Source organism: Aulonocara stuartgranti (genome assembly GCF_965226115.1).
Source record: "Aulonocara stuartgranti genome assembly, chromosome: 13".
Lineage (NCBI taxonomy): Eukaryota > Metazoa > Chordata > Actinopteri > Cichliformes > Cichlidae > Aulonocara > Aulonocara stuartgranti.
The window spans coordinates 6,921,771-6,936,250 of NC_138949.1; the positions used below are offsets into that span (position 1 = coordinate 6,921,771).

Consider the following 14,480-nt stretch of genomic DNA (forward strand, 5'->3'; position numbering starts at 1 on the left):
TCACCGAGAGCAGAGCACGGTGCCGGCTGCTGATATCTTCACTGTGGGGCACCTCCGTCTTCCATGAGGTGAAAAGATAAAGCGGAGGTGGTGAAGGGCACTGTTTAACAAATCTCTGAGCCTCAAGGCACTGGAGAAGTCCGGCAAGACCACACAGGCTTTTCTCTTAAATATCTGCACGGTCATAATACAGAGCATACATGTTAAAACAATAGAAACAGTATTTAAAACTTTCAGTGCTGTGTACATATGTATTTCTCTGAATCAGTGCTTTTAAATGCTGGAGAGTAAGCACCTTTACATCAATGGTGGTCGGAGGGAGGAGGCTGAGCAGCAGGTCTCTTTCATACCAAGATCGTGGGAGGTTATCAATTTCAATAGACACAGTCTGACGAGAGAAAAACAAAAGATTTCATAAAATTATCAAAACATCCATCATCAGCCATAAAAAAAACAAACCTTTAGATTTTTTTTCTTTTTTGTGGGAGTCCAAATGTTTCATTACCTGTCTGTAAGCTGGAAACAGTGGTTCCCACAGAATGGGACGTCTGTGCAGTGGGCGGTAACTACAGCTGCCTGGTGGTGCTCGATGGGGACGTTCGGATCTTTTATCCTTGGGGCCCTCTCTGACCTCCCTGATGCCTACTTGAGCTACGAAGAAGACTTTGGTGCTGCTCTTCATTTCCCTCAAAGCCACGGCAGCTTCATCGGCACTGCGGTAATGCACCATCCCGTATCTGTGATTGTTTTTCACAATCGTCTGAAGTACGAGAGGAAAATCGTGAAGCAAATGAAAGTGAATTTTGCATTTCTAAAGCACGTTTGTAAGACAGTTACCTGAACAGAGATGACACATCCAAAAACATGCTGAGCAGATCCTTGGCAGTAACAGCTTGGTCAGAATTCAGATAGACTTTCATTTTCTGTCAGAGTAAAGCACAGAGTCAGACAGCAAAGCACAGAGCTGACGTCCTGTTATGATCCTCAGAAAGCAGAAGGGAAACGTACGTCGGTCCACTCAACATTTCTCCAGTCTGAAGGAACCGTCTGTTTGGAAACCTCACTGGGTGCATAGCAGTTTTCATATCTGATGGCGTCCATTGCAATTATGCATCAAAACTTAACTGTAATTTCAGAATACAGCTTTTGAGTGCAGATTTGGTCACATGTCAACTGAAGAAAAACAAAAACAAATTTGTAAAATAAGCAGAGTTGTAACCAAGTGTAGGCCTGTGACAGAAATCCTAAAAGTAAGACACCGTTACAGCTTTGAAAATAAATTTGATTCAAACCAGTTTGTTTCCTAGCAACATGATGCAAATCTGCACCTTACAGCAGAACTAACTTAATTTTGGCATTCAGACCCCATTCATATTCTAAATAATATTTCATGTTGTGAAATAGAAAACATGGACTCACACGTCCAGGGCGAGTGATGAGTTTTGTTCAACTATTTAACAGCAATTCTGGACTCAAGTGACGCGTGAATGTAAAAATGCCTTACTGTTACTTAAAGTCATGACATGAAAAGAAAAGTGGTTTTCACATATTTGACTGTAGACATACAAAGTACAGCTGGGAATGCCTTTTGTTTGTTGTTGTTGTTGTTGTTGTTGTTGTTTGCAGAAAGGTGGCTGAATACTGTGTTTCCACAAATTAAAATGTCCTCGTGGTGATGACCAGAGGGAAATGATGACAGACAAAGTCAATATCAGCAGATTAGTGCCACATTCATTCTGCAGTAGAAACAGGAGTTCTTTAAAAGATTGTGATTATTTCTGTATTTTCACAGATTAAAAGAAAACACTGAGCATTGATTCATTGTTGCCTTCAGGATCCCATCTGAACCCTTTCTTAGAGAGCATTACAATGGCTTCATTGTAGCTGCCTAACTTCCTTCAAAACTCCTTCATCACTTTAGTTTGCTGGCTTACGTCACATAAACCCTTTTCTCTAAACACCCCAAATTACTAAATACTTAAAATAACTTACAGCTGTACAGTGTAGGAATGTTTTTTTAAAAGTACTTACAGTATAATGTGTTTCTCCTCCCCCCTAAAACCCTCTTGTTCCACTGTACCTATCAAAACAGCGTGATTTGCCGGGAGTGTCTCCTCACAAAGGTGAATTCTACTTCTTTTTTAAACTTTTTCATTTGCAGCTATGCATCAAGGCTGCCGTCTGCGACATCCTGCAATTGTGAAACTGAAAAAATTTGTTGGCTTTGCAAGCAATGTTGGAGCTGCTGTGAATGGCTGATAGAGACACACTCAGGAGAGTCACACTCGTGTATAAGAAGATCAGCCTTTATACCATTTTTTAAACGAGATTAATGAGCCTCGTCTTGGAACACTTCTTTGCTTCTGCTGTTCCACTGCACCCGACTACATTTACTTCCTTTACTCACCTCTTTTCAATGTATATTCAGTTGGTCCAGCTGTCCTTTGTCGCTGATCTTAGATCTTTTTCACCCATTAATTAGATTTCACAATAAAAAAAATCTACTAACATATGATCCTGTGTAAAATTGTTGATGCATAGTGACCTTCTTATCACTTCCACAGATGGTCTCATGTGTTGTTTTGCATTTAGAAGCTGTTCTTGAGCACATGAGCTGCTGAAGGTTTGAAACTCAAGTCATTATTTTATTCAACAGTGCCACCTGCTGTTGAATTCATGAACTACCAGATGAGTTTAACTTTTCCCTAGGGGTCAGGGGTCAGATCATCCTCCCCTACATCCACAAATCTTCTCTGTGATCTTCTTTTCCTCCTGCCTGGAAGCTCCATCTTCAATATCCTTTGTCAAATATATCCACTATCCATCTTCTCAACATGTCCAAATCTCAGTCTTGCCTCTCTACCTTTATCTCCAAAACACTAACTCTGGATTCATCAGGTCATCAAAGTGCCTCTTCTATCATCTCAACATACTCTCTTCAATAGTTGAATTGTCTGTGTCCATGTTTTTAAATCTCCAGGCCCTGTTTGCACAAGGAAGCAGTGACAGAGCTGAGGCAGAAAACAAGTGCCAATCAAACCGAACTCGAAGGTAAAGAGACTGACATTAAGAAAAAAACATGTAATCTTAGTATTGTGCTAGTAAAACGTACCAGCACTTAAAGGAAAATACTAAAAACTGAACTTATTTAACAATTCTTAAACACACAGCTGTGTTTCGGCAGCTTTACTTTGAAAATCACAGTGGCTACTTAGGCTCTGCTCCTGCTGTACAACATCCAAATGCATTTACTGTGCACAGATCAAAGTGTAAGAACTACACTTTCTATCAGCTACCATCCAAATGGAGTTGAATATTCAGTGTGTGTGCCGTATGACGTAGGCTGGCTGCCTGGGCAGACAGTTAATTTTTTTTTCTTTTTGACTGGCTAAACTTGACTAAACAGACAGTTGTGGCTAGAATCTGATTTGTTACATCTTATACCTCTATGGCAGGTATAAGTCAGACTCAGATCATTATAAGGCCCATTGCTTTCATCCTCTTTGCAACTGCCAAACCCAGATGTTCATTGGATTGTCAGACTGAGAAGCGTGATTTGTCACTCCAGAGAACACGTCTGCACTCTACAGTCCAGTGGCAGTGTGCTTTACACCACTACATCCAGCATTGCACTTGGAGATGTAAGGCTTAGATGCCATGAAAACCCATTTCATGAAGCTCTCTGTGCACTGTTCTTGAGCTAATCTGAAGGTCACATGACGTTTGGAGGTCTGTAGTAATTGAATCTGCAGAAAGTTGGTGACCTCGGTGCAGCACGTGCCTCGGCATCCACTGACCCCGCTCTGTGATTTTAAGCGGCCTAACACTTCATGCCTGAGCTGCTGATCATCTAACATTCATAAATTCCAGCTCCTCAGGGTACTGAATTTGGGCTAAAAAACCCAAACAAACAATCTTCAGTGTAAGCTTTCAACAGGTAACCTCTGTCGCTAGTAACACTATGTGACACTTGGATTTTAGCACTGAGCTTTTGCACAACATTTGCCTGTAACTGATGTGTTATGTGCCTATACAGGGAGTGCAGAATTATTAGGCAAGTTGTATTTTTGAGGAATAATTTTATTATTGAACAACAACCATGTTCTCAATGAACCCAAAAAACTCATTAATATCAAAGCTGAATGTTTTTGGAAGTAGTTTTTAGTTTGTTTTTAGTTTTAGCTATTTTAGGGGGATATCTGTGTGTGCAGGTGACTATTACTGTGCATAATTATTAGGCAACTTAACAAAAAACAAATATATACCCATTTCAATTATTTATTTTTACCAGTGAAACCAATATAACATCTCCACATTCACAAATATACATTTCTGACATTCAAAAACAAAACAAAAACAAATCAGCGACCAATATAGCCACCTTTCTTTGCAAGGACACTCAAAAGCCTGCCATCCATGGATTCTGTCAGTGTTTTGATCTGTTCACCATCAACATTGCGTGCAGCAGCAACCACAGCCTCCCAGACACTGTTCAGAGAGGTGTACTGTTTTCCCTCCTTGTAAATCTCACATTTGATGATGGACCACAGGTTCTCAATGGGGTTCAGATCAGGTGAACAAGGAGGCCATGTCATTAGTTTTTCTTCTTTTATACCCTTTCTTGCCAGCCACGCTGTGGAGTACTTGGACGCGTGTGATGGAGCATTGTCCTGCATGAAAATCATGTTTTTCTTGAAGGATGCAGACTTCTTCCTGTACCACTGCTTGAAGAAGGCGTCTTCCAGAAACTGGCAGTAGGACTGGGAGTTGAGCTTGACTCCATCCTCAACCCGAAAAGGCCCCACAAGCTCATCTTTGATGATAGCAGCCCAAACCAGTACTCCACCTCCACCTTGCTGGCGTCTGAGTCGGACTGGAGCTCTCTGCCCTTTACCAATCCAGCCAAACTGAAATATGGCCAAACTGGTGGCAAGTGGCATCTTGGCAGCTGCACGCTTGACTTTTCTCAGTTCATGGGCAGTTATTTTGCGCCTTGGTTTTTCCACACGCTTCTTGCGACCCTGTTGACTATTTTGAATGAAACGCTTGATTGTTCGATGATCACGCTTCAGAAGCTTTGCAATTTTGAGACTGCTGCATCCCTCTGCAAGATATCTCACTATTTTTCTGAGCCTGTCAAGTCCTTCTTTTGACCCATTTTGCCAAAGGAAAGGACGTTGCCTAATAATTATGCACACCTGATATAGGGTGTTGATGTCATTAGACCACACCCCTTCTCATTACAGAGATGCACATCACCTAATATGCTTAATTGGTAGTAGGCTTTCGAGCCTATACAGCTTGGAGTAAGACAACATGCATGAAGAGGATGATGTGGACAAAATACTCATTTGCCTAATAATTCTGCACTCCCTGTAGATGTTAGAGCACGTTTCAAATGTTTTAAACTTCACTGTTAAAAGACAATATTTCATCACCACTTATAAGTCGTGTTTAAACTCAGTCTGAGGACGGGTAATAGGGTATTCCAGACAGCTTGACCTTTATCTTATTTGGCTTTCCAGATGTGAATGAAAAGTTGAAGCATTTCATGAAAACTTGAACACACCCGCTGACCTGAATGACACTTGCTGTATGAGAGCTGTTTGAGATTATTTGAGTGTGTTATCCTGTTGGAAGCAGCCGTCAGAAGATGAGAACATAAAAGAACATACATCGTAAGCAAAAACAATCAGACAGGCTCTGGAATTCAAGTTATGTTCAGTGGGTACTAAGAGACCAAAAATGTGTTAAAAAAATTCCCCAACAACTTTACACAACCACCACCAGCCTGAACTCTTGATACAAGGTAGGATGGATCCATGTTTCCATTTTTTATGCCAAATTCTGACTCTAATATCTGAATGTTGCAGCAGAAATCGAGAGTCATCAGAACAAGCGATGATTTTCCCATCTTCTGTTGTCCAGGTCTGGTGAGCCTGTGTAGCCTCAGTTTTCTGATTTTAGCTGACATGCATAGCACCCAGTGTGCTCATCTGCTTCAAGGTTCAGCATGTTGTGTTCAAGATTCTGTCTTCATACCTTGGGTGTAACAAGCAGTTATTTCAGTTACTTTTACCATCCTAGTAACTCAAAGCAATGTTGCCATTTTCCTCTGACCTTCGACAACAACTGCTGCTCACTGGATATTTTCTCTTTTTCTTACCATTCTCTGTGGTCGTGTGGAAAAATTCCAGTAAGTGAGCAATGTCCGAAAACTTACCCCCCCTTGAGTTGCTGCCGTGATTGGCTGATTAGATATTTCTGTTAATGATCAAGTGATAAGGTGCTTCCCAAAGAGCTGTTAGTCAAAAACCTGGTCTATCTGGGCACGATGTGCATTTTTTGCTTAAATTGTTTTTTAGGAAAGTGGAGGTCAAAAAAAAGAAAGAAATGTCAGGCCTATCTACATCAGATGGACATTTTCCAAAAGTCATGTCAAAGGCTGAGGCATGCTAAACTGCACAAGAATTGGACTGAAAATCAGTGGAAATAGGTCTTAGAGGTACAGCAGGGAGTATCTACTGCCATCTGTAAAACACGGTACAGGCTCTGTCAACCAGTGGTGTTTGAGAGCTTGTTAAACTTGATGGAGTTCAAGTTTCAAGACTTTCAAGCTTATTAGAATAGTCTTATACACTGTGTTTCCAGTTTTGTTTGGACATGTCTCAGTAAAAAGCTGCACCTATTTTGGCAACAAAATATACAGGGAGTGCAGAATTATTAGGCAAATGAGTATTTTGTCCACATCATCCTCTTCATGCATGTTGTCTTACTCCAAGCTGTATAGGCTCGAAAGCCTACTACCAATTAAGCATATTAGGTGATGTGCATCTCTGTAATGAGAAGGGGTGTGGTCTAATGACATCAACACCCTATATCAGGTGTGCATAATTATTAGGAAACGTCCTCTCCTTTGGCAAAATGGGTCAAAAGAAGGACTTGACAGGCTCAGAAAAGTCAAAAATAGTGAGATATCTTGCAGAGGGATGCAGCAGTCTCAAAATTGCAAAGCTTCTGAAGCGTGATCATCGAACAATCAAGCGTTTCATTCAAAATAGTCAACAGGGTCGCAAGAAGCGTGTGGAAAAACCAAGGCGCAAAATAACTGCCCATGAACTGAGAAAAGTCAAGCGTGCAGCTGCCAAGATGCCACTTGCCACCAGTTTGGCCATATTTCAGAGCTGCAACATCACTGGAGTGCCCAAAAGCACAAGGTGTGCAATACTCAGAGACATGGCCAAGGTAAGAAAGGCTGAAAGACGACCACCACTGAACAAGACACACAAGCTGAAACGTCAAGACTGGGCCAAGAAATATCTCAAGACTGGTTTTTCTAAGGTTTTATGGACTGATGAAATGAGAGTGAGTCTTGATGGGCCAGATGGATGGGCCCGTGGCTGGATTGGTAAAGGGCAGAGAGCTCCAGTCCGACTCAGACGCCAGCAAGGTGGAGGTGGAGCACTGGTTTGGGCTGCTATCATCAAAGATGAGCTTGTGGGGCCTTTTCGGGTTGAGGATGGAGTCAAGCTCAACTCCCAGTCCTACTGCCAGTTTGTGGAAGACACCTTCTTCAAGCAGTGGTACAGGAAGAAGTCTGCATCCTTCAAGAAAAACATGATTTTCATGCAGGACAATGCTCCATCACACGCGTCCAAGTACTCCACAGCGTGGCTGGCAAGAAAGGGTATAAAAGAAGAAAAACTAATGACATGGCCTCCTTGTTCACCTGATCTGAACCCCATTGAGAACCTGTGGTCCATCATCAAATGTGAGATTTACAAGGAGGGAAAACAGTACACCTCTCTGAACAGTGTCTGGGAGGCTGTGGTTGCTGCTGCACGCAATGTTGATGGTGAACAGATCAAAACACTGACAGAATCCATGGATGGCAGGCTTTTGAGTGTCCTTGCAAAGAAAGGTGGCTATATTGGTCGCGGATTTGTTTTTGTTTTGTTTTTGAATGTCAGAAATGTATATTTGTGAATGTGGAGATGTTATATTGGTGTCACTGGTAAAAATAAGTAATTGAAATGGGTATATATTTGTTTTTTGTTAAGTTGCCTAATAATTATGCACAGTAATAGTCACCTGCACACACAGATATCCCCCTAAAATAGCTAAAACTAAAACCTACTTCCAAAAACATTCAGCTTTGATATTAATGAGTTTTTGGGTTCATTGAGAACATGGTTGTTGTTCAATAATATTCCTCAAAAATACAACTTGCCTAATAATTCTGCACTCCCTGTAAAGAAATGAGGGGTTCTTCATCCTCTGTTATGTGCTTTAGAGATGTTAAATCTTTGTTTTTTGCATTTAAAACTAAAAACTTAAGCATAGATTTAGAAACAAAATATCTGTGTATTGCCTACAGCAAAGGTCTCCATATGAGCACTGATTTAAGCTTCAATTTGATAAGTTAACTTTGGTTTGGAACCCAGAATTTTTTGGTAACCCAGATAACCAACACACACTTTAAGAGACCATTAGACTTTCTACAGCTCATTAAAATGACACCCAAGATCCAAATTTGTAAGACTGTGGACAAAGCTCAGAAAATTATAATACCTCAATATTGCAAATACAATGGAAATAGAAATACTGCTTTGAGATTTGATCTCAGCGATAGCAAAAAAAGAAGCCATTTCTCCAGCAGATGGCACTCCAAAATCACATCTTAGACGCAGGAGTGTGAAACACTTCTACAGCAGGAGATGGCGCTATTAATTGTTTATAAGGTCCTGACTTTAACATGGGCTAGAGTCAGAGGCTAATCAAAAAACAATGAGTGTTTTTATTCTCTGTAGCACAGATTAGTTTCCTGTACCGACCAGCAGCTGGTACAAGCAAGTAAAACGCATTGTTTAAACAGCCCACAGAGTTGACAACAAGTTGACTTTTTCTGTCACACTGGAATCATTGCGCAATAATACCCTGAAATTATGCACCACTTTTCATTTCTCCTTTTCCTATCATAGACCTGCATGCCAAAGCTGACCATTCGGGCACTGGGACAAGAGGAGTATGAGCCAGCACAACAACTTTCAATATGTTTTTTTTTTAAGTTGATTGCCACATAGAGGTCAGCCCACTAGTGTGGTGCAACGATAATATATGTAAATGGCCTACTAGGCTCCAGCCAGAGAGAACAAGCTTTAACCAGCCTGTGCCTGATCGAGCTTGGTTACCTCCAAACTTCACACATGTTTGAAAATAAATTCCAGCACCGCTCTACCAGAGAACCTCATTTGTGTGGACAGTGAGGCCCTGCGGGCAGCTGGGCTCGTGTAGGGTGGGAAAATGAATGACACGATGAGGATTTTCATAGTACTACATCTATTTTTAATGATATCAGAGTGACATAAACTTTAAACAGTGTGGCCTACTTTCTATGATAAGGGCACTGGTGGACCCTACAGTGAAGACACGGCTGATGTTTAAAAAAAGCTTTTCTGGCTTTATGGGAAAAAAAAAAAAAAAAAAAATCAGCCTTCAGCTGTGGTATGGGTTTAGATCCATTTTTCAATATCTGAGGCTTCGCTATAAATTGTACCTGACACTTTTTCCTGCAGAGGTCACACACCTACTTGGAGGTTTGTTGATTTGCACTTACACTTTCCTGTTGGGCATTAAAAATAGCAGTCTATCATACTTACTTATTTGTTTGCATATATATATTACAACTGTCAAACTCACAAGGGTGGACAACTATGTGCATGCACTATATGTAAATGATAAGCCACCACAGTTAAAGCATATCCCAATGTTAATATGTCTTACCTTACACATAATATAAATTGGACTTCAGATAGCTTTGCCTAGTCTATTACATTCCCAAAAAGCAGGATGACCTGTTTGTATCTAGAAATGTGCACATCCTGTCCTCCTGAGGGTCAGGCACTCTGTGACAGGACGGAGGGCAAAGCAAATGGCGTGCATGACTCCACACATAGATAATAGGCTTTGAAATCTTGTTTGTTAATAACAAAGGCTCGGATATAGGCCAACTGTCTGAGGTGTGAGGCTGATCCAAGGACACTGGGACGCCATTGGCACACTGGCAGAACAGGTGAAATAACATAACTTATTTTCGACATGGAAAATATGCAAAAAGAAAAAAAAACTTTTCATTAATACGAATAGCTTTGACATTACACTGCAAGTTGTGTGCAGTCAGTTCCCCTTGTAGTGTATCATCATGACATGCACTATAACATAACACGTACGCTTCTCATGAGCAGCGTGCAACTCTGAAACAACCCGACTGGTAATGGATTTTCTTGCAGTTTGCGCAATTTCACTGACTGACGTGCATCTCAGTCCGACTTGGACTTTAAAAATAGATATTACTTCCCACCTCTGACTACTTTGACATCATCATCATAATAATAATAATAAAAAGCGAGTCTTACAGGTTTCTAAGAAACATAAAGAATGAGCGGTAGATAGTGTTGCTGGGTAAACATTCAAAACGCCCTTCGAAATATCCTCTCAGAATGACTTTACTGGGCTGTGTACTGTCTCCGCTACACACCAAATCCAGTATTTTTCCATCAAGTAGCGCGCTGGACCACGTGACCACAGAGGAGGGAAAAAAAACGCTGTCACGTTTGCGTCCTCCATTGACAGCGGTGCATTGAATATATGGCGCTCAAATAGGAAAATACAAGACAGCGTTTCTGCATTTACCGTCCGGCTGCTGCTGACACTATATATATATATATATACATAATGTCCCCCGTTCACTTTGGTAGCGTTACCCATTCGGGGAAACAAATTCTGCTCCAGGTCGTTTTTCTAACCCCGTGCGTTCATGATCATGTAACCACGCCCACTCGTGGCTGGTGGAAAATTACCAGCTTACGAGCAACAGGCAAAATGAATGGTAGTTGCGGTTTATCACATCATTCAAACCAACAGGCTACCTGCATGAACTAGGCACTCTGCCTTCTGGCTATATTTGGCTTCAAAATAGCAAAACTTCCACAGAGAGGCTTAATATGGATAACAAACATCAAACGCCATTACTTTTGCTCCGCGTGCTGCACGCTCGCGCTCCAGTTATTTCTTGTAATTGCTCAAATAATTGAAATGTTTATGTTAAAGCTCAGTTTTGACACGAAAGTCGGGTCGAGAAGTTATTCGCCATTCTGTAAAACGGAGTCGTGTAGAAGTCCATTCTGCAAGGGAGTCTGCCCTCTTTTTCTCTCCGGGCGGAGTAGTCGCGTGGGCGCTTGTGCGAATTGAAATAAACTGACAGGCCGATCCTTCAATGGGACGCCAAGTAGGAAGTCTTCGCCAGAGACACAGCCAATCACAGCGCGGCCTGGGCGTAACCTAAGTCCAAACTTTACGCGGCGCCATCGGCTGAAAACTAAACCGAGATGGAATCTCCCAGTCTGAACCGGTTTCAACCGGTTGCGAGTTAGTTGCTTGAGAGGAGAGAAGAGAGGAGGCGCAGGCACACAACCTCTATACCACCCTGCTGGAAAATTATTAGAGTAAAGAATAAATTAGTGAATCAAGGTTTACTTAGTTTCGTAAAATGTATCGGAGTAACAGATTGTTAGGTCTACTGTGATAGTAGTTTTGGAATCCACATCAGTGGTTCTTACCAGCCAGACATCATTCACTACTGGAGCTGGAGATAGTCAACGCTGCAGAGATAGGAAATCTTTTGTAATCATCAGATACTCTGAAGTACTCAAAGTACCTAGTAGCTTTTTTTTTTGGCAAACGCCACTCTTTTCAGTCAGAGCCTCGGATATTAGGTAGGTAACTGGGGTGAAGTACGAACCTGCCATGCTGTGATTAACGTGTCTTGGCTTTACCCTTTATAGAGAATAAAATGCATCTTGGTGTGCACATTAACCTGTGTTATCTTGTAATTTGCCTTTAAGCTCATGTAACGACATGCTAATTCAGAATGCAATGGCATCAGTGGGGATAACCAAATAGCCATCGGCTGTCCGCTTGCTAGCATTTGCCACTTAAAAATAAGCTAACGCTGGCTGTCAGAGAAAGTGTTGTAACTTTACTGAACTAAACGCATAATCAGGCTACCTCTTTTGACGTTACGTGCGACGCTGCAGACGAGCACCAAACTGCGTGAGATTAAATCCGCGCCTCTCCCACCGAGGCAGCATCACTCGTGTACGTGATGCGAGCGGATGTCGAGTTGATGTTGCTAGGTGCTAAACGGCGTTAGTATTAACTTTACCGTACTGTACCGGAAAATGGCCCATAATCGTTTCTAGTCTTTGGAGTAGAGTCGCAGCAAGAAGCGCTAACTTCTCTAAACAGCGGTGACGACACAGCGAGTAAAATTTATTTATGAGCACCCTCCGTCCCTGGTATCCTCGGTGGGAGTGGTTGGAGTGAGAAGTGAGGGAGCACATGTGTGGGGTGAATCCTAGTGGCTGGTTAATGTGTGCGGGAGACGCGCTTGTGCTCTCTCTCTCTCTCTCTTTTTTTTTTTTAAATTAGCGGGTGATGCTACTAGGTAGACGTGGTTGTAAGATGCGTTTGTTGTTTTTTTAACTGTTGCTGCCAGTCATTCGCGGTGTGCTCGGTGTTTTACAGACGTAAACAACGTGACGTCGGATAGTATATGCGGCACGTGGCTCATTTAATGATACTAATGCAGTTGTAGAAATGAGTGCTTGGTTAGTGAAACAACGCAGGCACCACGGACGGATTAAAAGCCTGCTTGTAACTGTGTCTGAGTCAGCTGTTAAGTTGTTTGTTTAAAGCAAAAGCGCAGTGTCATTGACTTCGGCTTTCTGAATAGTGCACTCATCTGTTTACGGATCAATACTGGCCTGTTTTTTTAAAGATAACGTGGCGCTGTAACTCTCTTTCTCTAATAAAAGGTTTGGAATTATACTGAGATTGATTTTAAGTTATTTTGGCTTTTGCTGCTCGAGTCCCTGGGCTCCTGGTGTAAACCAGAGTACTATGTCCAGCATTTTCAGCCAGTTTGAAGTTTCCTAAACGGAGTCCAGCAAAGGAACCAGGAGCTTTCCTGTACTTTTTGAACATGACAGGCATGTGACACCATGAGCCTAATATCTTAAAATGACATCTCAGTGGTTGGTCTAGCAGATGTTTGTTACACGGTCAGCTGTTAAGAATGGTTTCTAAACACACAGTTCACATGACTTTGTCTGTTAAATGCGTTCTGTGCACTCATGACCCCCGCCCCCTGTCCTTGTTGCAGAGCTCTATGCCAGCAGTTATGACAATGTTAGCAGACCATGCAGCACAGCAGCTGCTGGACTTCAACCAGAAACTGGATATCAATCTGCTGGATAATGTGGTGAACTGTCTGTATCATGGGGTAGGACCACAGGTATGTTATCCTTTTCTCTCTCTCTCACTCTCTCTCTCTATCTCTACACCATATCTGAAAGAAGCTGCTTGTAAATTTCTTCTTTTAAGTTCCACTTTACATTCACCTGAGAGTAACACATTGACTTTTTGTAAGACAGACAATGTTGACTTTACTGTTGCATTTTCCTTGCAATTCTTTTCATATCACCTCAGTGTTAATTCTAAAGTGTTATCCTCATCGATTTACAGCAAAGAATGGCACAAGAAGTGTTGACACACTTAAAAGAGCACCCAGATGCCTGGACGAGAGTGGATACCATCCTTGAGTTCTCCCAGAACATGAACACCAAAGTAAGTTAACTCTTACCTGCAAAATGCTGTTGAAAGGAAACTTGCATGTACTTTGAGGAAGAAGTATTTTTAGCCAGCACACAAAACAACATAAAAGCTTCACCCTACGTCACAGTGGTTAGCCTATACCATGCTTTCATTTATATAAAAGATACTTTGTAGTGGATCTTTTTGTTGGAAGCAGCCTTTATGCACTTGCAGTGTTTGTCTCATGCCCTAACTGCTGAGCTATGCAGGACCCCTGTCCTTCTGAATTCTGTTGGATCTGAACCTAGCAGACAAACAATGGAGGCTTTCTGTCATCTTACTGTTGTATTATTAAAACGTACTTCTCTAAATACAACTATCATAAAACTCCATGCATGCCAATCCTGTTTGTGTGGTAATATAAAGGGTTATGAAAGATGGTTAAAGTAACTTTCCACACCTGCTAATAATTAACATTTACATAGATGTAAAGTGTATTTGGCATTTCTGCTTATGTGGTTGTATGTTTTTTTGATTTAAGAAAACCGAATGAATCTTGGTAACTATTTAAAGATTTGGGTCTTGTGTGTTTCTAGGACATCTGTTTGCAAGTGTATGTTGTGCTGCTTCTGCATGGTGGTACCGCTAGTTAAGCAACCAGTTGTGAATGGTAAACGTTTGACTTTGTAACCATTCAGATGTCAAAGATTTACAGATGAATTGTGCTGTTAAAGCCAGTACATATCCATAATCAAAGAATAATATTTACATGGTATGAATTAATTGAAGTGCAAATCATACACAACTTCCTCAAAGTAATGTTGATA

At 41.4% G+C, this 14,480-nt stretch overlaps 2 protein-coding genes across 11 annotated transcripts in view; one reads left to right on the forward strand and one right to left on the reverse strand.

Moving 5' to 3' along the window:
• On the reverse strand, positions 1-12,135 carry LOC309719860 (uncharacterized protein; the record flags this gene model as incomplete). 5 transcript variants are annotated; one of them, XM_082556251.1, is made up of 6 exons in its annotated part: positions 2,032-2,255; positions 1,024-1,173; positions 838-923; positions 506-760; positions 296-388; positions 1-174 (listed from the first exon to the last, which is right to left on the reverse strand). In XM_082556251.1, exons 4-6 carry the CDS (start codon positions 728-730, stop codon positions 1-3), a joined length of 492 nt encoding a protein of 163 aa, XP_082412377.1. In that variant the 5' UTR covers positions 731-760; positions 838-923; positions 1,024-1,173; positions 2,032-2,255. The 5 variants fall into 5 exon arrangements, with proteins under 5 accessions (XP_082412377.1, XP_082412375.1, XP_082412374.1 ...); XM_082556249.1 differs by having other exon boundaries at positions 1,009-1,173; XM_082556248.1 differs by lacking the exon at positions 2,032-2,255 and adding an exon at positions 9,784-9,862 and having other exon boundaries at positions 506-923; positions 1,009-1,173.
• xpo1b (exportin 1 b) overlaps positions 9,995-14,480 on the forward strand; it is a 26,142-nt gene continuing 21,656 nt past the window's right edge. The window contains exons 1-3 of one of the 6 annotated variants that reach the window (XM_082556240.1): positions 9,995-10,072; positions 13,223-13,354; positions 13,585-13,686. In XM_082556240.1, the coding sequence (XP_082412366.1) occupies positions 13,229-13,354; positions 13,585-13,686 (228 nt within the window). In that variant the 5' untranslated portion in view covers positions 9,995-10,072; positions 13,223-13,228. The other 5 variants (XM_082556237.1, XM_082556238.1, XM_082556239.1 and 2 more) reach the window with 5 other exon arrangements.